Raw genomic sequence first — 25,186 nt, 5'->3', positions numbered from 1 at the left:
TCCACTTGGGGACCAACCACACTGGGCTCGAGGCAGTGCCCATGGGGGGGGGGGAGTCGCAGCCCTCCCCCTCCCCCAGCGCTCCTGGGGAAGCATGAGCCCGGGACCAGGCAGAGAAAGCCTCTCCCCTCCTCACCAGGGCAGGCCCCCACGTGACACCTTCCAGCTTATGGTTCCCTCCCTCCAAGGAGACGCCTCCTGACCCGGGAACGGCACCGCTGGGCCGTGACCCAGAGAGGTCAAAGACGAGGGCGAAGGATCCATTACGGGGGTGGTAAAGAACGGGACCCTGAGGGGACGCCCACCGACGGGGGATGGGACCTGGCTGGGCAGTATGAGGGGCGGGCAGATTTCCGAAAAAATCCAGGACGACTCGGAACAACTGAGGCAAAGTGAAGGGACAGAGCCAGGAGAACCCGCGTGAGTGAGGGCCGGGAATGGCTCCGGGACGAGAGCGGGACAGTGACCCCAGACAGCCCCGAGGCGGCCATGACGGCCAGTGCTGCCGAGGGAACCGGGCAGTCGGAGGGCCCTTCAAGCCCTTGTCAGCTTCTGACCTCCCTCGGTTTCCCATGTGGTTTTCTTTTGCAACGTGGCACCTACGGAAAGCTTTTGCTCGCGCTCAAACCGCTCGCCAACTTGACTTTTAAGGAACTCAACTCTTTTTTTACACGTAATTAGGGAATATTTTTAAAATAAATAAAAATCTGTTTTTAAAATAGGGGAGGCAGAAAATGGAAGTTGATCCTCCGGCCAGAGCCCGATAGGAGGCGGGAAGAGCAGGCTCTCGGCTCCCACTTCCCTCCGTGTCGTCCCAAAGCGGAAACAAAACCCAAGGGCTTCCTGAGGCCTCCTGGGGAGTGACAAGGGCGGCGGCGGCGCCGAGAGGGGCACAAAGGGCTCCGCGACACCTGAGAAGCAAGCGCTGCTAATTCCCATTTCACAGATTGAGGGGTTGAGACCTGGCACACAGCTGGTGCTTAATAAATGCTTGGTTTTTGTTGTTTTTTGAGATAACTGGGGCTTGCCCAGGGCCACATTTGAATTCAGGTCTTCCTGAAGACCTGGCAATCAAGGCTGGCAATCTATCCCCTGGGCCACATGGCTGCCCATCAATGCTTGTTGATGGACTGATAACCCTTGACCTCCGCCAGGGAGGTCAGCGGGAATGGATTCAACCGGCCGGTCAGAAGCTAAATCCCAGACAGCGCACCCCGGGCGACAGTGCCGCTCTCTCCTGCACGCCCGGGCCGTCTGCGGGGATCTGAGGTGAAGGCTGCTCTCCCCGGCCCCCCGCGCCCCCGGCCTGGCCACGCTGAGGGCGGCAGGGGCCAACGCGGCCCCGAGTGAGATGCAGGCGTGGAGAGGGAAGCCCAGCAGGCACCGTGGGCAGCCAGGCTGCACTGACCCTTCTGCCCTGCCCTGCCCCGGGTGCCCAGAGGGAGAGCCTCCCCCCCCCCCCGAGGGGGCTCAGTGTCCGCACCTGCACCCAGACTCCAGGCGCCCAGCCAAGCCGTCCCTCTCCAGAGAGTCCAGGAGGAAGCTGGGACAACGGGGCGGCTTTCTCACAGCCCGCATGGCGTTCCTGGGGGGAGACGGACGGAGAGATCACCCGGCGGCCCCTGGCCCGAGCTTGCTGGCCCTGGGTGGGCCGCCGGCGGCACGATCCTGTCCAAAGGGAGCGGCTCCTCCTCCTCTCCAGGGCCTGTCCCCTCTGCCTTCCATCCCCGCCTTCTCCAGGAAGCCCCCTCCCTTTGCCCACCTGCTCCCCCGTTAGACCGTGAGCGGCCCTCGGTGCCACGCCGGTGCACAGTAGGCAGCCGTGGCAGCTGCAGAGTCCCCAGGCCCGTGGGGGCCGGACCCTGGAGGGTCAGGGGCTCCCAAAGCGGGAAGGGGCAAAGGGGAAATAATGGGGGAAAAGCCACGTTCAACCTTCCCCGCTTGGCAGCGCCCGCCCGGACTTAATGCACGAAGACTTGTCCTGTCTGAACTCGGGGGCGGCTGGGACAGGGCCAAGGTCACCGTGTGGAGGGCGGGGGGGAGGGGGGCCACGCTGGAGCCAGCTCACAGGGTACCAACGGCACCTGCCCGGCACATGGCGGGCACCTGGCCAGGAGAGGGGGGGCCCCCGTGCCCTGGGGGTGCTCAGGCAGGAGACAAATGCTCTGGGTGGGGGAGGGCACACGGCACTTACAGGTCAGGGAGCTGGGGGTCTCCAGAAGCCAACTGCAGGGGCCAGCCCCAATACTTGCGGGGCCCCCGGGGAGCTTCTGACCGCTCCGCGTCCGGGGCAGCTTCCCCGGCAGCACCGGGGGGGGCAGCGGCGGGGGGGACCTCGAAGGTCACCCTCTTCCGGGAAGCGGCCCCCCGAGAGTCCTTGGCCAAGGCTTTGTGCTTCCAGCGCGTGGCGCAGCGCCGGACCACCCGCTGCAGGTTGAAGGCCACCTGCAGGACACACACGGGGCCCTGAGGCTAGAGCGGGCCCCGGGGGCCCCTCGCAGGGCGAGCCCTTAGCGATCCCCCACGCCCGGCCCCCCCCCAGCCAAGCGGGCGCCCTGCCAGTCACCTGGGCCTGCTGCCGGGCGTGGAGGCGCCCGCGGAAGCTCTTCATGCCGGCCGTGAACCTCAGGAGGCGCGTGACGCCCTCGTGAACCAGGCCGCCGTGGTAGGCCAGCACCGCGCGCTCCAGCCGGGCCTTCTTCCTCCTCCGCTCCAGCACGAACCCCAGCCACGCGTCCCAGACCTTGGAGAGGGGCGGCCGCCTGAGCGCAGCGCGAAGGGCCCGAGGGGGGGCGCTGAGGGGGGGCCCTGGTTACCCAGGTGTGGGGGGCACTTCCAGGAGACTTGGGGAAGAGCGGGAGCTGTGGGACGGGCGGGGGCCCCGGCGACTCCCCTCTACCTCAGAGTTGCTCCCTGGGGTCTGACGGTTCTCGCACAACACGACGAATGGGGAGCCCCGGGTCCGACCCACCTCAGAGTCTTGCTGTCTTGGGGAGAGGGAGGGGGAGGGGAGGGAGTGGGCGGGGGGGACACCCACCTTTCCCTGCAGCGTGAAGGACCAGAACCAGAGGGCTCGAACCGTGGCCTGCTGCTCCTGCCGCCTCTCCCCGAGCTGCGGGCCAAGGCCAAGGGTCAGACTGCCAGCCGCAGGCCGGGGAGGAGGGGGGAGGGGGGCAGAGGCAAGGAGACCCCCGAGAGCCCGGCCGCACGCTGAGAAGGGGCTGCCAGCGGGAGGCCCCAGGCCAGCGAGGCAGGGGCGCCGGCCCCAAGCTCTCTCCCGTGGGCGCTGGCGCCCGGGACCCCCCCCTGGCAGGGGCTCGGAGGCCCGTGGTTAGGGGCGAGGGCGCAGGCGTCGCACCTGGTGCTTCCACGTGGAGAAGCAGCTGCGGCAAAGTCTCCGAGCTTCCAGCCGGGCGGCCAGTCTCTGCAGGAGCTGCGGGGAGAGCGACAGGGGCTGGCTCCGGGCAGGGGCCCCCCAAGGGCTCGGGCAGCCGGAGGGAGCGCTGGCCCTGCCCGGAGCCCGGGGGCCGCCCCAGCAGCCGCTCACCTTCTTGCGGACGCACTGGGCGTGGTACGCCCTCCAGCGGGCCCAGGCGGCCCTGAGCAGCCTCGCGCCGTGGTGCCGGGCGGCCCGCTGCAGCCGGAGCCTCTGCTGGGAAGCGCCCCGGGCCCGTTCCCGCCAGCGCTGAAACAAGACTCGAAGGCGACCTGGAGCGGCCAGAGGCAGGTGAGGGAGGGAGGGCCCCGCGCGGCCCAGGGGCCCAGGAGACGGAGCCGCCCTCGGGGGCCGCGCCCGCCCCCCTCCCGCCACCCCAGCAGACCCCTCCCGGCCCCTCACCTCGCCCCAGCTGCCTCCTGGCCTCGCTGAGGGCCGTGGCCTCCTGCTGCCGCGTGTGGGCCCTCAGGAACGCCGTGTCCCTCCAACGGACGAACACCTGCGGGACAGGAAGGCGGCCGGTGGAGGCTGGCAAACCCATCCCCCCACGCACTGGTGCCCTAGCCAGGGGCTGATCCCTGGGGGCACAAACACAGCCTTGCCCTCGGAGGGTTCCAGAGCCAGAGGTCGAGGAGAAAGGCGCGAGCAGATGGGCCCAGGAGGGCAGCGACGGGGAGCTTTCTGGGCACGGCGGGCAGCCCGGGCAAAGGCAAGGAGGCGAGAGAGTGTGACCAGGATGCATGTGGGCAAGCAGGCTGCAGACTACGCCAAGGGGCCCAAAATGGCGGCCAGGGGTCGGAGGCACATTGGCCAAAGCTTTCATCCCACAGGGTCAAGGACTCTGCCAAGCGCGGGGAATACAGAAGGAAAACCTGAGACGTCCCGGGCTCTTAGGGACTTCACAGCCCGCTGTGGAAAGACACAAGGAAGCTGAGCCCCAAGGTGCCGAGGCTAGCCCAATTCTGAACCAGAGACACAACAGAAGCTGAGCCCTGAGATACCTAGGCTAGCCCGATTCTGAACCAGAGACATAAGGGAAGCTGAACCCCAAGGTGCTGAGGCTAGCCCGATTCTAAGCCAGAGACATAAGGAAAGCTGAACCCCAAGGTGCCGAGGCTAGCCCAATTCTGAACCAGAGACACAACAGAAGCTGAGCCCTGAGATACCTAGGCTAGCCTGATTCTGAGCCAGAGACATAAGGGAAGCTGAGCCCCAAGGTGCTGAGGCTAGCCCGATTCTGAGCCAGAGACATAAGGGAAGCCGAGCCCCAAGGTGCTGAGGCTAGCCCGATTCTGAGCCAGAGACATAAGGGAAGCCGAACCCCAAGGTGCTGAGGCTAGCCCGATTCTAAGCCAGAGACATAAGGGAAGCTGAACCCCAAGGTGCTGAGGCTAGCCCAATTCTAAGCCAGAGACATAAGGGAAGCTGAACCCCAAGGTGCCGAGGCTAGCCCAATTCTGAACCAGAGACACAACAGAAGCTGAGCCCTGAGATACCTAGGCTAGCCCGATTCTGAACCAGAGACATAAGGAAAGCTGAGCCCTGAGATACCGAGGCTAGCCCGATTCTGAGCCAGAGACATAAGGGAAGCTGAACTCCAAGGTGCCGAAGCTAGCCCCAATTCTGGGCTGTACATGGCAGGGACTTGAGCTTCTGAGGAACAGAGTCTTAACTGGGACAGGCTGCAGCAGTCCGGGTCCCGGGGAGAGGGGGATGGAGGCCAGATGTGGAAGGACAAATGACAAAGTCCGGCAGCTGACTGGACAGGGAGAGGGAAAAGGGTCTCTGAGGTGCCAGGATGTGGGTCCCACATGGCGGGGAGGGTCTTCTGGACATGTCGTGAGCTTCAGTAGCTCTGGGCCACCCAGGCCGAAGGGACCACTGGGAGGGCAAGGATGAGGATGGAGCAAAGGGCACCGGCTGTGACGGTCGCAGGGCTCTGGGGAGGCTGTGGGGCTGAAGGCCAAGACCAAGGGACAGGGAGGCGGAGGACAGCAGAGAGGTCTGTGGGCAGCAGCAGGAACCTTCCAGGGCCCAAGTAAAGGCTCAGAGGAGGAAGCCTGGGGGCAGCGAGAGATGCCGGAGACCCCGGAACAAGTGCACAGAGGCCAGGGCACCTGCAGCCTCCCCAGGATGGTTCCAAGGGAGGGCGGACCCCCACCGCCTTCTGAACGGGGAGCACCGTTCCAGCAATGGCCAGACTCTCCATGGCTTGTTGTCATTTTCTTCTCCAGCTGCTTTACAGATGGGGAAACTGAGGCACACAGGGTTAAGATGTACCCAGAATCACCCAAATGTCCCGCCCACTGGGGGCAAGAACTCCCTGGGACAAAAACTGCCAGGAAAACCGAAAATCCACCTGGCAGAAACAAGGGATGGCTGGCATCTCCCACCCCGGAGAGCTCAAAATGGGGGCATGAGCAGCTGGACAAGGAAGAGAACCCTGAGGAAGGTTCTGAGGAGGCGAGAAGGGAGACTGGGTGCAGAAAAGGCAGAGAAAAAACGCAGTTAAATTACAAGAGAAGCAGGAAATTAGGGGGGATCTTTGCAGCAAGTTCTCCGAGAAAGGCCCGTTTCCAAGGTCCGCAGGACTCTGAGTCAGAGCTAAGAGCGGCCGGTAACTGACCAAGGGATCGCAGGGAGGAAGGGGCATCTTCCAGACCCTCGAACCCGATAATGAGTGAAATGCAAATGGAAACAACTCTGAGGTGCCCCGCCGTGCCATTACCTGGGCCAAGCTGGTGGGATGGGGGAAACCAGGGCAGTGCCACAGCTTCGGGGCCCAGCTCCCAGCAGCCTCCAGAGCCTTCGGGCGACTCAGCGCATGCACCGCTCATAGCCTTTGACCCAGTAACACCGCTGGTTTTACAAACACACAAGCAGGGTGAGGGCACCCCGGCTTCCCCGCTGCCCCCGGCCTCCCCGCTGCCCCCGGCCAGCACACCTTCCGCAGGATGGTCCTCCTGTAGTGCTCCTCGGCCCACAGGATCTTCTGGGCCTCCTCTCTCCGGGCCAAGGCATTTTCCCTCCAAAGGGCCAATGCCCACCTGAGGGCAAGACAGAGAGCAGCTCAATAGGCCTGGCCCTCCCCCTCCTCCTGGTCCTAGCAACCACCTCCGCCTGGCCCTCCACCCCTTCCCAGCCTGGTCCCCTAACCCCCTCGGCCTGGCCCCCCCAAGCCTGTTTTGGGGCGCTCTGGGACAGTGACGTATTAAAAAGCCAGAGAGGCAGCTCCAGCCACATGGGGATGAGGGTCCACAGCCCCCTGCCCCGACATTAGCAGGGACCTCTGCCGCTCGGCCAGACCCCAGCAGGTGCTGGTCCCTGAGCGGCCGCTTCTCCCCACGCCGGACTCTGGGCTGCTTGAGTGCTCCTGAACCCAGCGTGGGGTCAGCAGTGCGGGCGCTGGGGGGCCACAAGCCATTCTCCCAGAGCTCCCAGGGAAGGGCCAGGACCTACCGCAGGTGCTCCCGCTGGTGCCGCTCTTCTCTCTCTGCCACCTGGCCCAGGACCACTTTGACCCTTTCCTGGTAAGTCTGTGAAAAGAAGCCCGGCCTTCACCACCTGGAGCCCGGGTGCCCGCCCCTCCCCAGCCTCACTGCTCCAAGCCCGCTCCTGCGCTGTGGCTGAAGGAGGCCCCGGGGCCCACCCGCCTCATGAACACCCTTCTCTTCCTGGGACGCATCTGGGAGCCTGGGATAAAGGCTCGTCTCTGCCCGAGGGTCTGTGGAGGCCCTGACTGGTGGGAAGCCCCTGGGAGGGGCAGAATGCTCCGGGGGAGGCAGCACAAAGGGGAGCCCCCCAGCCACAGTGCAGGCCCCTCAGGGTTCCTCTGCCCAATCTCCTGGGCCTGGCAGGCCCTCCGCCCTCCTGCCTCATCTCCATTTCTGGCTGCAGGCATCCCTGCCCTTCAGTGTGCCCCAGATAGGGCTCGTGGGCACAGCATCTCTGTCATCAGAACACAGGTGCCCAGAGTTACCGGGTCGGTATCGCCATCATGTGACATGGGGCCGCAAAGAGAGGGCGCTTGAGAGGAAGCGGGCGGCAGGACCCGAGCTCCACTGAGCCCTCACCCCCCGCCTGCTCCAGCTGCCTGGCGGAGGGCAGGCCCGTGGCAGGGGCCCCAGAGCCAGAGGGAGGAAAGCCCCTACCATCCACGCGGCCAAGGCCTTGCGCAGCAGCGTCCGGCGGTAGTGGCGATGGGCGCGGACCGCCTTCTCCCACTTGGCATTCTGCCTGGCGACGTACTAGAGGGACGCGGGGAGGAGAGGGGCCGTGAGTGGGAGGGGCCCGGCAGCCGCGGGCGTGGCCCTCAGGTGCCCCCCCCCCAAGCCGGGCCCTTCTCACCTCCCGCCACCTGCTCCAGGACAGGCGCAGCAGCAGCCCCGCGTGGAACGCTTCCGCTCTCAGCGCCCCGGTGCGCCTGCCGGAGGGAAACGGGGCAGACCTTAGCTCGAACTGGCAGCCTGGGCACAGACCACCGGCTCACCTTGTGCCCTCCCTCCTTGGCTGTGCCCCTCATGGCGCCAGACAGAGTCTGGGGGTCCTGCAGGGCCCGGCTTTGGGTTGCCGGGACCTCGAAAGCCTGACAGACGTCACTCTCAGTAGGACAGGAGAAGGCCAGTGTCGAGGAGTCAAGACCAGAGGCGAGGGGTCAGTGCCAGGGTCGGGAGACAGAGCAGGAGAAAGCCAGAACAGGGAGATTGGGAGGGAGGGCGGGGAGGCAGCCGCAGATCGGGCCGGGTCTGGGCAGGGCTTTGAATGCCACGCAGAGGTTACCCGGGACCTCTGGCCTGAAGGCCGCTTCTGTGTCGGCTGCCACAGGGCAGGAGGGGGGGGATGGGCCGAGCCTGGGGGCTCCAAAGAGGTTGTTTGCCTCTCAGACTCTCGGAGAGTCAGGAGGACCTGGCCCGGTACCAAGCCCGGGGCTGCCCCAGCCTCCCTGCGGAGGAGCCACATTCCCCCTCCCTGGCATTCCGGCCTGCTCCGGCTGTGCTCCCAGGCCCCAACTCTGCCCTCGGGGCCGAGCCCCTTCCTCAGGCAGCCCTTGGCGGGGTCGGGCGCTCCCCACCTCCTGGGCACCGGCTCGCTCCCTGACCTCCTCCAAAGGGGGGCGCCCGCGGGCACCAGCTCCCCCGTCCTCGGTCCTTCCTGCTCTGGCCCCGCCTCGGGCCTGGTCACTGGTTTGGGGCTTTCGCCCCACGTCCATTCTCCCTCGTGAGCTTTAAGCTGACTCTGACCCCCGAGGGCCGTCCCAGCAGCCCCAGCTCCCCAGCCCCGGAAGGCTCGTTGGCCCAGGCTGCCCAAGGGACCGAGAGGTACTTGCTGGTCTTGGAGGGTGCGAAGGTTCTCCTTCCAGATCCGGAACGCCTTCCGCAGCTGCCCGAGGCGGTGATGGGCACAAGCCGCGGCCTGGCCCCTCCTCTCCATGGAAAGCTCGGCCGCCCGCCGGCGCCACGTGAACCAGACGCTCCGGAGCACCCGCCGCTCGGCGTGGAGGATGGCCTGGCACGGAGAGGGACCCGGGGCAAGTGAGGGGGCCCCAAGGAGGGAAAGCCAGCCCGAGCCCTGCTGGGCCCCCCACCCCAACTAACACCCCCCACCCCCACCCTGGGCCCAGACCAGGCAGGAAAAGAAACAGAGGCCCAGGGAGGCCTTGGGACCCCAGGCTGGGAGAGACCAACAGCCCTCAGAGCCCCCGGTCCAGCGCCCTCATTTGCCCCACTAGCAGAGGGAGGCACTGGGGGTCTGCCCAAGAGCACCTTGAGGGCAGGGCCTGCAGCTCTCCTTCCGGCCCCTGCCCAATGGTCCGTCTCCCAGCCCGACCCCATGGCAGCTCCAGCCACGTCTCCTTCGTCCCCAGCACATCCCGGGTGCTCAGACGGAGCTGCAGGGGGAGCTGGGGGACCCGAGTTCAAATCCTGGCCCCAGGCCCACGTCCTCTGAGTGTGGTCTGGACCACACTCTCCAGGTGGCCCTGCAGGGTGAGGGAAGCCCAGCCTCCCTACCTGCTGAGCGGGCATGCGAACGAGCTAAAGAGAGAAGGCCGGAAGGCGATTCGGCTCCAGCTCAGCAGCAGGGCCGCACTCTGCTCTGCCACACAGCCTCAGAGGGCACTGGGCACCCGCTGGCACAGAGGGCACTGTGGGCATCTGCCGGCACAGAGGGCAATGAGTGCCCACCCTCCTCCTGGCACAGAGGGCAATGTGGGAACCTCCTTGGCCTGGCACAGAGAACAGTGTGGTGCCCCCTTCCCCCGGGCACAGAGGGCAGTGTGGGTGCGGCAGGGGCCGATGGGCAAGCTGGGCCTACTGCCCCTGCCACAGGAGGCTACCTACCATTCTCTGGGACAATCGCACTTCTCGCTGAAGGCACATCTTCTGCCACCACGTATCAAAGGCCCATCTCGTCACCGATTCCCTGGGACAAAGAAGAAGGGCGAAAAGGGCCGAAGTTCACCCAGGCACTTTAGGTCGGAGCCCTCGCCAGCTGTGGGCCGCACCCCGCCAGGGGTGAGGGAGGGGGAAGACTCTCCGGGAGACCCCAGCATCCCGGGGACCCACTTCCAGCCGAGTCAGAGGAGGGAGCCCAGCCCCTTCTTCTCACTGGGATCGGGGGTTCCTGACCTCCAGCCTCCCCTGGCTCCTTTCCAGTCACCCCCAGGGCCCCCTTTCAGCACTCCCTGTCCCTTGGTGCCCCAAACCAAACACTAGGTCTTAGGGAAGGCACGGAGGATGGGGTTGCTCAGCTTCCTGTCCCGAGGTTCTGCCACCGGAGCCCTCGGTCACATCTGCCCCCCCCAGTCTCTCCCCCAGCCCCTTCACCCAAAGGAGCTCTTTCTGCCAGGTCACGAACCTTTCAGGACATCTAGAAAACCAGTCACCGCCAACAAGTGGACTCTGCCCTGCCTGCGGGAGGACAGACCTCAGGGATCCCCAGCCTCCCTCTGTGGGGCTCCACTTTCTCCTCCACCAAAGAGGAGGTTGGGGGCCAGATGCCTCTGAGAGCCAGAGAGGTCAAGGGACCGGCCCCAGGGTCCCAGCTAGCCAAGCTCCCGGGGGGGTCTCCCCCTCTGGGACCGATGAGACCGGTGAGAAGGGCCTCCCGGCCTGCTGGAGGGGAGCGCTCAGTAGGACCCTCAGGGGCTGGGAGCCCTTCAGGGAGATACTCTATTAGGTTCACATAAGGCCAGAAGGGGCCAACGCTACCTCAGAAACTCGACTGACCATCGCCCAGCCACTGAGCCCCGGGACACAGAATGCACTGGCCCCTGGGAGCCCCAGCGGGGCGGCCGCCAGCATCTGGCCCCATCGGCCCCTCCGGCCCTCCTTGCCCCAACTACAATCCTGGGCAGCCCAGGAGGGGCCGCGGGGCAGTCTCACCAGAGACACTGGGGAAGGGAAGCAGGACGCGCTTCCAGCGGTTTCCCTGGATGCATCTGGCGAGTCGTGTAGGACAAGAAAACATCTCGCTACGAGCCGAGGGATGGAGGATGGGAGAGAAGCAGGAGACCTGGGCCCCTCCTGGACAAGGACTTCAGGCGACTCATCTAGGAAATAGGGGCAGGACTGGCTGATCTCCGGCCCCCGACAGCTCCTTCCCTGCTCTGACCAGCCAGGCTCAAGGCTCCGAAGGCCCGGCCATCCCCGAACCCGAGCGTGATGCTGCCGTCCATCTGGCTTCAAGCCCCAAAGACACTTCCCAAAGCTTCTTAAGAAATATAGACAACCTAATGTCTGTATCCCAGAGAAGTCATAAAACGGATGATCCCCATGAGAAAGCGAAAGGGACCTCACGAGCAAACACATTTGTGGGGGAACTGAGGGGATGCCGTCAGCGGGGGAACGGCTGGATAACTTATGGTATATGAATGTGATGGAATATCATTGTTCTGTAAGAAACAACCAGCAGGAGGGTTTCAGAGAGGCCTGGAGAGACTGACAGGAACTGACGCTGAGGGAAAGGAGCAGAACCGGGAGATCACTGCACACGACAACAACGAGACTATACGATGATCAATTCTGATGGACGTGGCTCTCTTCAACAAAGAGATGATTCAGGCCAGTCCCAATAGACTCGGGACAGAGAGAGCCGTCTGCCCCAGAGAGAGACTGTGGGGACTGAGTGCAGATCATAACATAGAGTTTTCATTCTTTTTGTTGTTTGTTTGCCTCCCTCCCCCTTTTATAAGTTTTTTCTTTTCTTTTGATTTTTTTTTTTTTTTTGCACAGGATGACAAATGTGGAAATATATTTAGAAGAATACTATATCAGATCGCTTGCTGTCTTGGGGAGGAGGGAAGGGGAGGACAGGAAAAAAAATTGGAACAAGGTTTTGCAAAAGTGAATGCTGAAAACTCTCTTTGTGTGTATCTGGAAAAATAAAATATTACTAAATATACATACACTATACACACACACACACACACACACACACACACACACACATACTAAAAGAAATTTAGAAGACTCTTTTTGATCTGAATTTTTCTTGTGAAGTGTAATAAATGTGGAAATAGGTTTAGAAGAACTGAACAAGTTTAATATATATTGGATACTTCTTGTCCAGGGGAAGAGAGGGAGAAAAATTTGGAACACAAGGTTTTGCAAGGGTGAATGTTGAAAACTATGTTTGCGTGGATTTGGAAAAGAAAAAGCTATTATTTAAAAAATAAAATGAAAAAACTGTTAAAAAAAAAAAAAAGAAAGAAAGAAAGAAAGAAGTTTTGACAACACAGGGAATTTGGCTTCAGACACTTAAACTAATTGTAAGTTCCTGGGCAAGTTACTTAATCCTAAATGCCTTAAAAAAAAAAAAAAGAAAGAAAAGAAAGAAAGAAAAATGTAAACAACAAAGAGGAGGTAGCCATTTTCTTTTCTTCTGTTTTTGTTTTGTTTTGTTTTGTTTTGTTTTTGTTTTTCTAGCTTTAGGATAACCATGCCTGACCCCCAAAGTAGGACCAACTTCAGCAAAAGCACCTACTATCTGAATTCTAAATTCAACACATGGTTTTTATTTTAAGTTGTTTGTGAATTTTAAACAATGGACTAAGACGCTCACAAAAATCAAGAGCATTTCTACAGAGTAAGAACAAAATCCAAGAGGAAATAAAAGAAAGGGATGATCCACTCAAAATAACTACAATGGTCCTGAGGATAATTGGGAATCATGTTATTAAAACATACTCAGCGCAATTACAAGATCCTTCCTGAAGTTTAAATAACTGGAAGAAAATTCAGTGCTCATGGCTGGGCCATGCTAACATAATAAAAATGACAATGCTGCAGAAATTAATTTCCAGATTTGGTGTTTTACTAATTAATATATAATAAGGATACTTTAGGAAGGTAGATAAAATAACAGTAGAAATCACATAAAGGAACAAAGGGCCTAAATGCCAAGAGAAATAATGAACTTTCAAAAGACAGAAATAATGAGGAGACGGTACTTCCAGACCACAAATTGGGAAGTAAATCCTCAAAACCACTTGTTAATGGCTAAAAAATAGAGAAGCAGATCGATGGAAGTCTAGGGTAAGGAAGAATAAAGAATAAAAATAACTCAGTTATTAATAAACCCTAAAATACAAAAGCACACCTGACTTAACAAGAGATGCTGGATAAACTGAAAAGTAGTCGAACAGAAATTAGGTATGGATGAATATCTTACACGATAAAAATCAAAGAGACTGGAAAATGAAAGAAGCTGTCATAAAACATTTCAAAGGGTATGAGAGGACCCTTCTCTGTTTTAGATCGGGTTTGAATTCTTCCCCAAATCAAGGGATAAAGTCTTAGAAAAGAGAAGAATCGACCATTGGAACCAGTGGAATTGGAAATTGAAAATCGTTGGCATGAACAAAATTAATGCAACTTGACAAGCAAGGGAAGTGTTCAACTGGGGGAAGCTATCTCTAAGAGCCAAAATATATAAGAACTCCACTGAAAATATATTAAGACCAACAGTCTTTTTCCAGTAGGTAAAGGGTCAAAGGACATGAAAATGAATTACTCCCAAAAGAAGTGAAAACAAAAGAAATTAAACCACAAATAACAAGAGAATCAAATCAAATCCAAACAAAACGACTCTGAAATTTCACTCTCCACACTCTGCTAGAAAATGTCAGTGTCAGAATTCAAACTCGGAGCCTCTACTCCCAGTATTTTCTCAATGACATCTGTTCAAGTCAGGAAGCCAAATCCAATGAAAATATTAACTATTTTGGATCAATTTATAGGCTTTTTAAAAATCTCTAGGTTTAGTTTGCTTTGTTGGCTTTAAACAGATGTGTGTGTGTGTGTGTGTGTGTGTGTGTGTGTGTGTGTGTATGTATGTATGTATATACACACACATTTGTTTTACTTTATTTTGAACTGATTTTGAAAGTGTTTTTTTCATAAGTTTTGTTTTAGATTTTTTTTCTTTTTGCTGAGGCAGTTGAGGTTAAGTGACTTGCCCAGGGTCACACAGCTAGACAGTGGTTGTAATTATATGAGGCCACATTTGAACTCAGGTCCTCCTGCCTTTCAGGGCTGGTGCTCTTTCCACTGCGCCACCTAGCTGCCCCATTTTAATTTTTTTTTAAAGAAAACTGTACTGATATATTTCATTTTTTGCCAGCATCTCCCTTTCCCCTTCTCCTAATGCAAGTCAGCAAAATTAATCAACATATCAAAAATGCCTGACATTATTTGCAGTACGTCACCCCCTTAAAACAGCAGGGGAAGGGCTTTCTTACATTTTTCTTTGAGGTTGTTTGGGCACCATTTCAGGTCCAATCTGTGGTGCTACTGTTTCCACTTTGTAGTCAGTGCGCCTACTGTTTCCCTGGTCGCATTAGAGACTTTGGATTCATTCACAGAAGACTTCCCAAGCTTCTCCACAGTAACATCTGTTTCTTACAATGCTGGACTAATTCCCTACATTCCAGCCTTCAACCAGAGCCTTCCAGCAGCGGGGCGCCCACTACCCGCCCTGCTCTACGCCCGGATGCCTCTAATTGTTAGGAAGCCAAAACCTGCCCCCCTCCAACTTCGGTCAGTCCAATTCCTGCCTTTTGGGTGCAGTCTCCTCATTTGGCGGCCGGTTAGACATGTATGCACCGTGATTTCGCCAAGAAATGTTCCCTTTTCTGAGCAAAACGTTCCCTGTGGTGATCCCTATGTGGCCCAGTTTAAGCTCCCCTGCCATCCTGGCTGCCCCCCTCAGCCGGGTAAGGGCTTGTCCATGTCTTGCCCAAGATGGGGTCCCTGGAGTTGGTCATGATGCTCCAGATGTGGTCAGCTCAGGACAGAGCCCTGGCCTAAGGTGGTAAGAGGGTCACAAGATGGGGGCTGGAAACCCGGGGCCTGAAAAGGTTGTCACCCCCGGGGATGGCTGAACAAGCTCTGGTGGAAGACTACTGCTCTAGACACGGTGCCGGAGGCCTGCGGGAAACCCTGGGACAGCTTGTATGAGCCAAATCCAAGCGAGCGGAACCGGGCCAGTCTACCGTGATGGCGAGAGCCTGGGAATGACTCGGCTGCCCCGACCAAGACGATGACCCCAGGACAACTAAAGAGACACGAGCGAGGAGCTCGGAGGGCACGCTGGAGAGGGGGGCTCGGAGGGCACGCCGGAGCGGGGGGCTCGGAGGGCACGCCGGAGCGGGCCTTCTCACTTTGCTTTTCTTGGATTTCTTTTGTTTCAACATGCTGATATGAAAATAGCTTTTGCACAACTTCATATGTATAATGGGTGTGTTTCTTCCTTTCTCAAAGGTGGGGAAAAGGAGGGGGAGAATTGGGACCTGAGAAGTCTTTTCAGAAAATATTTTAAGGAGGAAAACAATCCAGGCCCGACATTTGCTGCGGTAGCTGTGACTGTGAACAGCAAACCAATTTTTTCTGAAGCAATAGAGACAGACAGAGAGAAAAAGATAGAGATAGAGACAGAGAGAGAGAAGAAAAGACAGAAAGAGACAAGACACAGAGAAGAAAGGAGACAGAGAAGGAGAGAGAGAGAGAGAAGAAAGGAAACAGAGACAAAGAGACAGAGAGAGAAGAGAGGAGACAGAGACAGACAGAGAACTAACAAGAGGAATCTAAATCCCAGGAAGGGACTCAGACCCACAATGGCCCCAAACGGCTCAGGCTAAGCTGTTGGCTGCTGCTGCAGTCCCGGCTGTGTGATCCTGGACAAGTCTGTCTCAGTTTCCTCCTCTGTAAAATGGGGGTATGACAGCGCCCACCTCCCAGGGCTGTCGTGCCCGGCCCATAGACAAAAGCAGGACCCGCAGCAGGAGAGAACGTAACTTTGGACGACCTGAGAGATCCGGCCGGAGTCCCCAGCCCGGGGGCTGGCCGAGTGGCGAGGCCGAGGTGGGCCTCCACCTGAAGGCCGGACTTTTCAGGTCGCTTGCTTGGCAGTGAGGGTGGCGGAAGGGAGGGAATTGCAAAGACACATAAGTTCTAAAAACAAAGGGTGGCAGAGGTCGGCCTCCGGGGACGGGGCTGCTCCCCGAGGTTCAAAGGGATGCCTGGCAGCCCCGTCCTGTGCTCTGTGACATCCCAGAAGTCCCAGGGGCAGCAGTCACCCTCCCTGGCCCATCCCCCACAGGACCCGACTCTCCCCTGGCTCCTCAGGGCCAAGCCCCTCGGCGCGCGTCCGAATCCTCCGCAGTCCGTGGCCACGACGGGCCTTGACTGCCGCTTCTCGAGCATCCTCTCTGCCAGGCGCCAATCACTGCCCCCCCCCCAGCCTCATCTCCCGGGCCTCCGAAAGCCCGAGTCCTGTCTGATCAGACTCCCAAGCCCCCGAAGAGACGCTGGTCCAGTGCCTGGCACGGGGCTCACGCTGCAGAGAGGGCAATCATCGATGCCCTCGGGCCCTTCCTCGATTCCTGTACCCTACAGAGCTCTACCAGCCCGAGACGAGCATCCCAGGGCTCCACCCCGTGCCGGCACCAGAGCCACGCAGTTTTAAGAGAAAAGCCGGGAAAGCCCGAGTTTTGGGGCCGGCAAACTTGCTGGGAAACGTCCCTGAGGGCTCCTCAGCCGTCAGTCTCGCCCACGTCTCCAAAGCGAGGGCAGAGCTGGCAGGGGGTCGACGCCATGCTCCCTGCTGCTCCCCCGGTCCCGCTCTGGCCGGCACGCTCATTCCCATAAAGGGAAGGCGCCTCGGCAGCCTGGACCGGCCTGCTCCCCGGGCCCAGCCCACGGCAGGAGCCCCCAGACTTTCAGGGCGCACATTCCCGAGGTGAGCGGGGCCCTGGGCTAGACTCACTGGGGCACACAGAGGTCCAAGATGGGGACCCTGCCCCCCTACAGTGCCGGGCAATGCCACGGCACCTTCTGGGAGCCGCCAACTGATCCAAAGCTAAAGCGCTAGAGATGGCGGCTGCGGAGGAAGCTTCCAGAAAAGTGAGCCCTCCTCCAGCACGCTTCGGACCCTCCTCTACCACAAAGGGCCCGAGGGCACCGATGACTGCCCTCTCTGCAGCTGGCAAGCCGTGAACCTTGGTGCCCACTCGAGTTCACCTACCTGTGAAAGCTCGCAGCCTCTGCCCCCCATGCCCGCTGTGCCCGCCGCTGGCAGCTGAAGCTTTTCCAGGCTCCAAAGAGGACGGACAGGCTTCTGGTCCGATAGAAGTGTTCGGCCTTGGCGGACTGCGCCTGAGCAAAAGCAGGGGCCGCGAGAGAAAGGGAAGAGAAGGAAAGTTACCCAGAACTGCCCATCACCAAGCGCCGTGGGAATCCCCGCCCAAATCACAGACAGGAGGAGAGACATGGAAAATGCCCCTCAGCCACACGCGGGCAGGAAGGGCGATGGGGGGGTGACCTGGAGGGGAGAGATCTCGGCCCGGGTGCTCCTGCGCCAGCCCCAGTCTCTCCCTCCAAAGCAGAAGTCGGTCCCCTCCCACCCCCCTCCTGCCATCCTTCACTAACTGGCATCTTCCCTCCCCCGCCGGGGGCCCTCTCCCAGCAAGGTGACCGTCCCCTGCTGCCCAGGAGGCTGCCTCGCTCCCGGCCCTGCCCTTCTCCAATGTGGGTCTGAAGGCGCCCCATGGCACCCCCGCCCCCGTCAATACAACCCTCCATGAGCCGCCCCCCGGCCTCAGGGACCTCCCACCCAGAGACATCATCTCCTGCCTCAAGACCTGTGCGCGGGCTGCCCTGGTGCCCGCAATGCCCCTCTCCGTCCTCTGCCAGGCGGAATCCTTCAGGAGCTTCCCCGAGCCCGGCCCTCCCTCTCCAGCTGCCTCCGTTTCTCCACTTTATTCTACAAGTGCTTCCGGGTGTCTCTTCTCCCACATGAACTGGAAGCTCCCTGTGACGGGGACGATGGGGTTTCTTTGTCCCTGGAGCCCCAGGGCCTTGCCCACGGTGGGCACCTCATCATGCCCAAGGGGGTGCCCCCTGAGCAAGGGCCGGCTCCTGGGGAGGGGGGGGGGTCATGAATGCTGTGAGAGGGCTGCAAACAAACGGGAAGAAGCCCGAGACCCAGGAGGACTTGCAGGAACAGCCCTTGGGGAGGAAGGGAAGGCCGAGGCAGGAGGAGGGGGCGGCTCAGGGGGAGGCCAGGGCCCGTGCTGCCCCTCATGGGGAAACCCACCTTCCTCCTCTTGGAGGAGCCCAGGGGGCCACACGTGACCTATGGGGTTAGACCCAGTACCTCTCTCTACCACAGAACCCAAGGACTCGGGGCCAAAAGTACCCACCCTCGCATCCAAAATGCATGTGGAAAGGGCAGATTCCCCTGCAAGCTGCCCCGCAGGCGCGCCTAGCCTGGTTCCTGACCAGTGCCCAGCCTCCACGAATGGTGCCAGCCTGGGGCACGTGGGCAGCAGAGGGAAAGGCGCTGCTTTTGCCCGTCTAGCCCAGCTCTAGCACCCAGAGTGCTTAATAACGCTTTTCAACTTGCCCTGACCTGGAGCAGGGGTTCAGGGAAAGGCGGCCTCGGGGTGCCCCCAGCCTCCTGGGCCTCTGAGCAGCCGCGGTGGGGATGCCAGGCCTCTGGGGGCACCTCAGCAGCCTCTGGCCCTGACTCGGCGCCAAGATCTTTGAGATGGCGACAAGTTCTCGCATCCTGTGATTCTGCTGAGGTGGGGGAAGCCTCCAGAGGCCCGTCTGCACTTACTGCAGCTCTGCCCAAGGCCTCGCGCACTGGAGGCGGGGACCAAGGGCACTGAGCCGAGAGCCCGACCCAAGACTGTCGAGGGGCCACGACACCCTCATCCAAGAGCCCCCTTCAGCCCCAAGGGAGGCCAGGGGGCCCCAAGGGAAGGTCCAGGAGCCCCAGGGAGAGGCCCAAGGGCTCCGAAGGGAGGCCCGGGGACCCCAGGACCCCGGGGAGAGGCTTGGGGGTTCAAAGGGGAGGCCGGGGAGCCCCGGGAAAGGCCCAGGGGTTCTGAGAGGAAGCCTGGGGGCCCCAGGGAGAGGCCCAGGGGCTCTGAGAGGAAGCCTGGGGGCCCCAAGGAGAGGCCCGGAGGCTCCGAGGGGAGGCCCGGGGGCCCCGAGGGGAAGCCGTCTTCTGGAAGCTGCAGGGGAAGAAGAGGGAGCCAGGTCTGAAGCTGCCCAGGGGGGAGAATTCCAGGGCCTGGAGGAGCCGGGGACAACACGGCCCTGGGGCCAAACAGATGCCATCAGTGTGACCTCCAGGAGCCCTCGGACAGGGGCCAATAGAGATTGAGTAGAACCAGGCTTATCCAAGGGAGTCACTGAAGGGTCAGCAGGAGGCCCCCAAAATAAACCCGCCAAAGGCTGCAGGAGCCCGCGCTTGGCAGAGGTCGGGATCCAAGGTGGGCGGGGCCCCCAACCAAGAGCTTTCCAACAGATGGATCACTTTCACTGGCATCTGTCCATCGCTTCTCATTTTTTTTTTATTCTTTCATAAAGTCAGATCTAAACAATTGGAATAACAACAAGGGTTCGTGGGTAGGCCGAGCTAATTCTGCCAAAGTGCCCTCCTTACTCAGTGCTACCCCGAGCAAACTGCCAAGAAATTACTTTAGTTAGAAAAGGGGACAACATTCACCTGGAAGAACAAAAGGTCGAGAACTTCAAGGGAATTAGTGAAAAATCTGCCCCAGTGAGCCAGACCCAAGAGGAAGCGGCGCTCCCAGAACCATTTGGTGCCGGCTGAGAAAGAGCAGTCCATCAGGGGCCTGGGTTGGGAGCACGGGGCACAAGAGCTCGGGGAGGACTCTGGGAAGCTGTAGGAATGGATCACTAAGTTCCAAGCTCTCCAGGCTTCCCCTGGAACACATTTATGCCTCGGGGCAAACTGGGACTGGTGAAAAATCAAACCGACTTAGGGCAGAACAGGGGTCCTCCAGGTCCAACCCGAGAAGACCCTGAAAGACCCAGGCCAGGGAGCAACGCGTGTGAAGTGAGAACTCCTCTGGGCCAGTTCCCCAGAAACGCCAAGTGGGGATCCCTGGGGCTGGCCGGGTTGCCCGAAGCCTCAGCAGGAACCACGGGTGTGGGGTCGGGGTCTGAGTGCAGGAGGACTGAGGGAAGCTCGGCTGATCGGGAGCACCAGGCCCAGCTCCATTGTAGGGACAAGGCCCTGGATGAGAAGGAGCCAATACGCTGGGAGGGCAGAGGCGGGGGCAGGGATGCTGGCTGCGGACACTTGCAGGAAAGGGGGGGTTCCAAGTTAGAGGGGGGAGCTGGAGTGAAGCTAGAGGTGCCATTCTTCTCCCCACCATGTTTAGAGGAGCTTACACTACTAAAAAAATTTTTAAATGAAGAAAGAACCCAACCATTGAAAATTAGTATGGGAGAATATGTATACGTATATTGTATTTAATGTATACTTTAACATATTTAACATGTATTAGTCAACCTGCCATCTGGGGGAGGGGAGAGGGGGAGGGAGGGGAAAAGTTGGAACAAAAGGTTTGGCAATTGTCAATGCTGAAAAAATTACCCATGCATGTAACTTGTAAATAAAAAGCTATAATAATAATAATAAAAGAAAATTAGTATGGGAATAGGGAAAGTCAGGGGTCATCTTCAGAGGAGGACATAGAAGTGAAAAGAGCTTCTTCTACTCCAAAGACTAACATGAAATGGCTCCCGGCCCAAAGAGAATTTATGAAAGAATTCAGAAAAGAATCACACAATACATAAAATAAAAATCATAGAATTCAAAAAATTAAAAAAAAAATTTTAAGTGGGAGGGGCAGCTAAATGGCGCAGTGGATAGAGCACCAGCCCTGCAATCTGGAGGATCTGAGTTCAGATCCTACCTCAGACACTTAACACTTACTAGCTGTGTGACCCTGGGTAAGTCATTTAACCCCAAATGCCACCCCCACCCCTCAAAAAAATGAGACATTGAGGAAATTTTTTTTTAAAAATATAAAAACCATCCAAGAAAAACAAGATTATGAAAAAAAATGTTAGCCAATAAGAAATCCAACAATCTTAAAGATGAAAATAACTTTGAAAATTAGAATTGAGCAAGAAGCTGGTGAAGTTATGAGAGATAAAGAAATAACCTTATTATAAAGACTGAAAAAAAACCAGAACTGAATGTGAAACATCTTTTTAGAAAAACAACAGATCAAGATAAGCTATAAGAATAATTACGAGTTTTGTACAGTAAAATAACTGTTCGGACATGTATACATATCTTGTATTTAACTTACACGTTTAACATATTTAACATACCATCTAGGGGAAAGGTTTGGGGGAAGGAGGGGAAAAGTTGAAACAAAAGGTTTTGCAATTGTCGATACTGAAAAATTACCCATGCATATATCTTGTATAAAAAAAAAAGCTACAATAATAAAAAAAAACAAACAAAATTCAAAGCAAAATGAAAAAAAAAAAAAAGAATAATTAACAGTACCTGAAAACTGTGACCAGAAAAAAGAGCCTTGACACAATGATGCAAAAAATAATAAATTGTCATGGGATGACAGAATATGAGGGGAAAGCAGAAACAGAAAAAAATCCACTGATCGCTAGCTCAAAGAGATCCTTTGTGGAAAACACATAGGAATATTATTGTCAAATTTTGAAATCCTGAGGTCGAAAGAAAAAATTTTGCAAGAAACAAGAAAAAAACAATTTAAATATGCAAGAGCTACAATTAGAATTGCACAGGATTTATCAGCAGTCACCATAAAAGACCAGAGATCCTGGAATCATATATATTAGCAAAAGAACTAGACCCGCAGCTAAATATATCCTATCTAGCAAAATTATCCATAATATCGAATGAAAAAATAAAAGGACTTTCAACAAACTTGCAGATTTTCAGGATTTCCAACCAAAGCCAAACTCAATAGAAAATTTAACATATAAGAGCCAATATCCAAGATTAATTTTAAGGAAACTGACATCCGTAATTATATCAGTAATTACAGTAGTCAATAATTAATAGTAATTAACTATCAGTAATAATAGCTCAAAAGAAAGATTTATGTAAATGAGGTGTAGAGGAAGAACAGACACAGAGGCTCTGAGGAAAATGAGGGCTCAGAGTTCTGAAAGCCTACTTGCATCGGAAATGGATGAAATAGGCAAGAAAACATAGATCCCATGCAGGGGACAGCACTCTCTAAAATCTATAAAGAAATAAAGGGGAGGAATGAGTGGAGGGGAAAGCAAAGGGTGGGGAAAAGATAAGGAAGCAAGGCGAGTTAAGGAGCAGAATTAATGTAGAAGGGTTAGCAAGGATAGGAAAAAAGAAAGATACACAAACACTACTCTTTGATCAGGTGTCAAATTTATTAGGAAAAAAAGTACAGTTAGTAATCATTGATCTTAGACAAAGTCAAACTTAAAGATCCAATCAAGAGAGAAATCTATATTATGTGTCAGCCATACTTTTTTTTTTTTTTGGCTGAGGTAACTGGAGTTAAGTGACTCACCCGGGGTCACACAGCTAGGAAGTGTTAAGTGTCTGAGGGCAGATGTGAACTCACTGCGCCACCTAGCTGCCCCCCTCATACTATTACTTTAGATGTATGTTTACATATGGGTAAATGCATGTGTATGTGTGTGTATCTGAATATATGTAGATATGTATGCATGTCACTCTATGTGCGTATGTAAATATGTGCAAGTGGATAAATGTGGATCTATGTGTACACATTTGTGTATATGTATATACACACATATACGTGTACATACACACAAATTTTATATATATATATATATATATATATGAGTGTGGGTATATATGTGGATGTATGTATATATCTATCAAATATATCCATGCTTAACTAGTCTGCTTGGGGGAGTAAGGATGAAAGGAAAAGAAGAATAAAATTTTTAAAAAGTACACATCAGAGAACAAAAGAACAGCTAGAAAAAATTAAAAAGAGAGAGGGAAAAAAAACAAGACACAAGAGTCAACAACCAGTAACATAGTGTTGGATAAACCCAAAGATTCCAGCTTCTGGGATAAGAATTCACTTTTTGGCAAAAACTTCTGAGAAAACTGGAAAAGAGCACGGCACAAACTAGGCACTTGGCAACATCTAACACATAAGATAAGGTCGGATTGGGTTTGTGAGTTAAACATTAAGAGTGACATTCTAAGCAAGTTAGAAGAGCAAGGGATGGTCTACTTCTCAGACTGTGGAGAAAGGAGGAATTGATGGCCAAAGAAGAATTAGAGACATGAAAATGCAATTACATTAAATTAAAAAGATTTTGCACAAACAAAATCAATGCAGCCAAGATTAGAAGCAGAATTTTTTTGGGGGGGAGGGAGGGGATTTGCAGCTAATGTTTCTGATAAAGGTCTCACTTCTAAAACATAGAGAAAACGGACTCAAATTTATGAGAATTTAAGCCATTCCCCAATTGATAAATGGGCAAAAGACATGGACAAACAATTTTCAGTTGAAGAAATTAAAGCCATTTCTAATCATGTGAAAAAATGCTCTAAATCACGATTGAGTGGAGAAATGCAAATTAAGACAATTCTGAGACAGCACTGTACACCTCTCAGATTGGCTAAGATGACAGGAACCCGGAGCCCTTCGGCAGCCCCGACCCTCTCCTTCCCCCTCCCGCCCCACGTTGGTTTCAGGGCGCCATGAAGCAGCTGGCCCACGATCCCACTGGATCTCCATCAACTCCCTACCTTCTCATGTCGGATGTCCTGGGCATTCCGGGACCACAGCCGGAGGCACTTGTGCAACAGGACTTCCCTGGAAAACAAGAAGGGAGCCCCTAAGAAATGTAGATATGTACTGGGACTGCGGGTTCCCAGGCTCAATCGCCCCCCTAACCATGAGCCCAGCGAATGTCATCCAGGGACAGGATCGGCCTTGTGAGAGACACCAAGCCAGTGAGGGCGTCCCGACACTGCCTCGCCACACACATCCGACTTCCCTTAAGAAAACACAACTGAGAGGGGCTAATGTGCCCACAGGAAGAGGGGGACCACGCTCGGCTTCAGTGTTAGGAGGAAAGGAATGGGAAAGGCAAAAGGAGCTTCTGGAGGCCAGAAGAATTGGGATGGGGGTGGGGGTGATCCTCAGCTGCACAGCAGGGGGAAAGGAGCCTCAGCCCCCAAGCCTTCCCATCTCAAAGCTCCCTCCCAGCTCTGATTAGGGATCACTGACAGATGAGATCAACAGCTGCCCCTATTCCTGCCAAGGGGGGGGGAGGGGGGAATGGCACATATCACCTAGGGAGGTCAAAAAATGAAGGGGGCAGGTATCGGGGTGGCCCATGTGCCCATGGGGCAGGGGGTCCTCCCAGTATCTGAGAGAAAGGCGTCAGCAGATGGGATTTATTCTGGAGAGCAAGTGGGGACTTGGCCCAAAGGGCCATAAAACTGCACACGCTCCGAGCCGGCATTGCCTCTACTGCTCTGTATCCCAAAGAGATCAAAGGAAGGGGGAAAGGACATATTTGTGCCATCTGTGGCAGCAAGGAATTGGAAATCAAGGGGATGCCCATCTACTGGGGAATGGCTGGACACGCCGTGGTCTGGGATTGTGATGGACCAGTACTGGGCTGTGAGAAATCCTGTGGGGGTGGAGAGAGCCCTAGCCCTGAAGTCAAGAGGACCTGAGTTCAAATCTGGCCTCAGACACTTAACACTTCCTGGCTGTGTGACCCTGAGCAAGTCACTTAACCCCAATTGCTTCAGCAAAAAATAAAAAAGGAGAGAGGGAGAGAGAGAGAGAGAGAGAGAGAGAGAGAGAGAGAGAGAGAGAGAGAGAGAGAAAGAGCTAATGACACCTCCTGACCACACACACACACACACACACACACACACACACACACACACACACAGAGTTTAGGGCTGGAAAGTCCTCAGAGGTCACTGGCCTGACTCCCTCACTTTGCAGATGAACTAAGGCAAAAGTGGCTGAGTGACTCTCCAGGTGTTGCAAAGCACAGCATCTAAGGTAGGATCCGGCCTTATGTCTTGGGTGCTCTAGCCATCCCCGACACTGCCTCCAGGCCAGCACCTGCCCAGCAGTGTGAGCAGAAAGGGGGGCTCACCATGCTCCCCCCAGTGTTCCCAGGAGGCCCCCAGAAACCCTGGAGGATGGGAGCCAGCAAGGCCGTGGAGGGCCACGTGGAGAGCCAGCCCCACTCTGTGCCCGCTCCAGTACGCCTCTCTCCTGATGGGCACAGGGGACCCCTTGGCACGTCTGCTTCTCTCCCACGGTGGAATTCCTCCAGGGCACCAATCCACAGTCCCCCAAAAGCAAGGCCCCACTGAGAACCTCCCCTGGTAAGAAGCCCGACGGCTGCTTGTAGCCAGCAGAGCCAAGAAGCAGCGACC

At 56.3% G+C, this 25,186-nt stretch overlaps 1 protein-coding gene across 1 annotated transcript in view; it reads right to left on the bottom strand.

Annotated features, from left to right (window-relative positions):
* SFI1 (SFI1 centrin binding protein) overlaps positions 1 to 25,186 on the bottom strand; it is a 42,157-nt gene that overhangs the window by 3,409 nt on the left and 13,562 nt on the right. The window contains exons 14-28 of the mRNA XM_051973171.1: positions 23,525 to 23,591; positions 16,958 to 17,088; positions 9,775 to 9,856; positions 8,763 to 8,941; positions 7,784 to 7,859; positions 7,588 to 7,683; positions 6,896 to 6,972; positions 6,381 to 6,483; positions 3,839 to 3,935; positions 3,548 to 3,708; positions 3,359 to 3,433; positions 3,038 to 3,112; positions 2,567 to 2,743; positions 2,195 to 2,445; positions 1,484 to 1,585 (exon numbers count right to left, since the gene is read on the bottom strand). Of these exons, the coding sequence (XP_051829131.1) occupies positions 1,484 to 1,585; positions 2,195 to 2,445; positions 2,567 to 2,743; positions 3,038 to 3,112; positions 3,359 to 3,433; positions 3,548 to 3,708; positions 3,839 to 3,935; positions 6,381 to 6,483; positions 6,896 to 6,972; positions 7,588 to 7,683; positions 7,784 to 7,859; positions 8,763 to 8,941; positions 9,775 to 9,856; positions 16,958 to 17,088; positions 23,525 to 23,591 (1,749 nt within the window). The remainder of the gene's footprint in view (positions 1 to 1,483; positions 1,586 to 2,194; positions 2,446 to 2,566; positions 2,744 to 3,037; positions 3,113 to 3,358; positions 3,434 to 3,547; positions 3,709 to 3,838; positions 3,936 to 6,380; positions 6,484 to 6,895; positions 6,973 to 7,587; positions 7,684 to 7,783; positions 7,860 to 8,762; positions 8,942 to 9,774; positions 9,857 to 16,957; positions 17,089 to 23,524; positions 23,592 to 25,186) is intronic.

The sequence above is a fragment of the Antechinus flavipes genome, chromosome 1 (assembly GCF_016432865.1).
Source record: "Antechinus flavipes isolate AdamAnt ecotype Samford, QLD, Australia chromosome 1, AdamAnt_v2, whole genome shotgun sequence".
NCBI lineage: Eukaryota > Metazoa > Chordata > Mammalia > Dasyuromorphia > Dasyuridae > Antechinus > Antechinus flavipes.
Note: the sequence above shows the minus strand (reverse complement) of the source record. Positions and strands in the feature narration are given on the sequence as shown.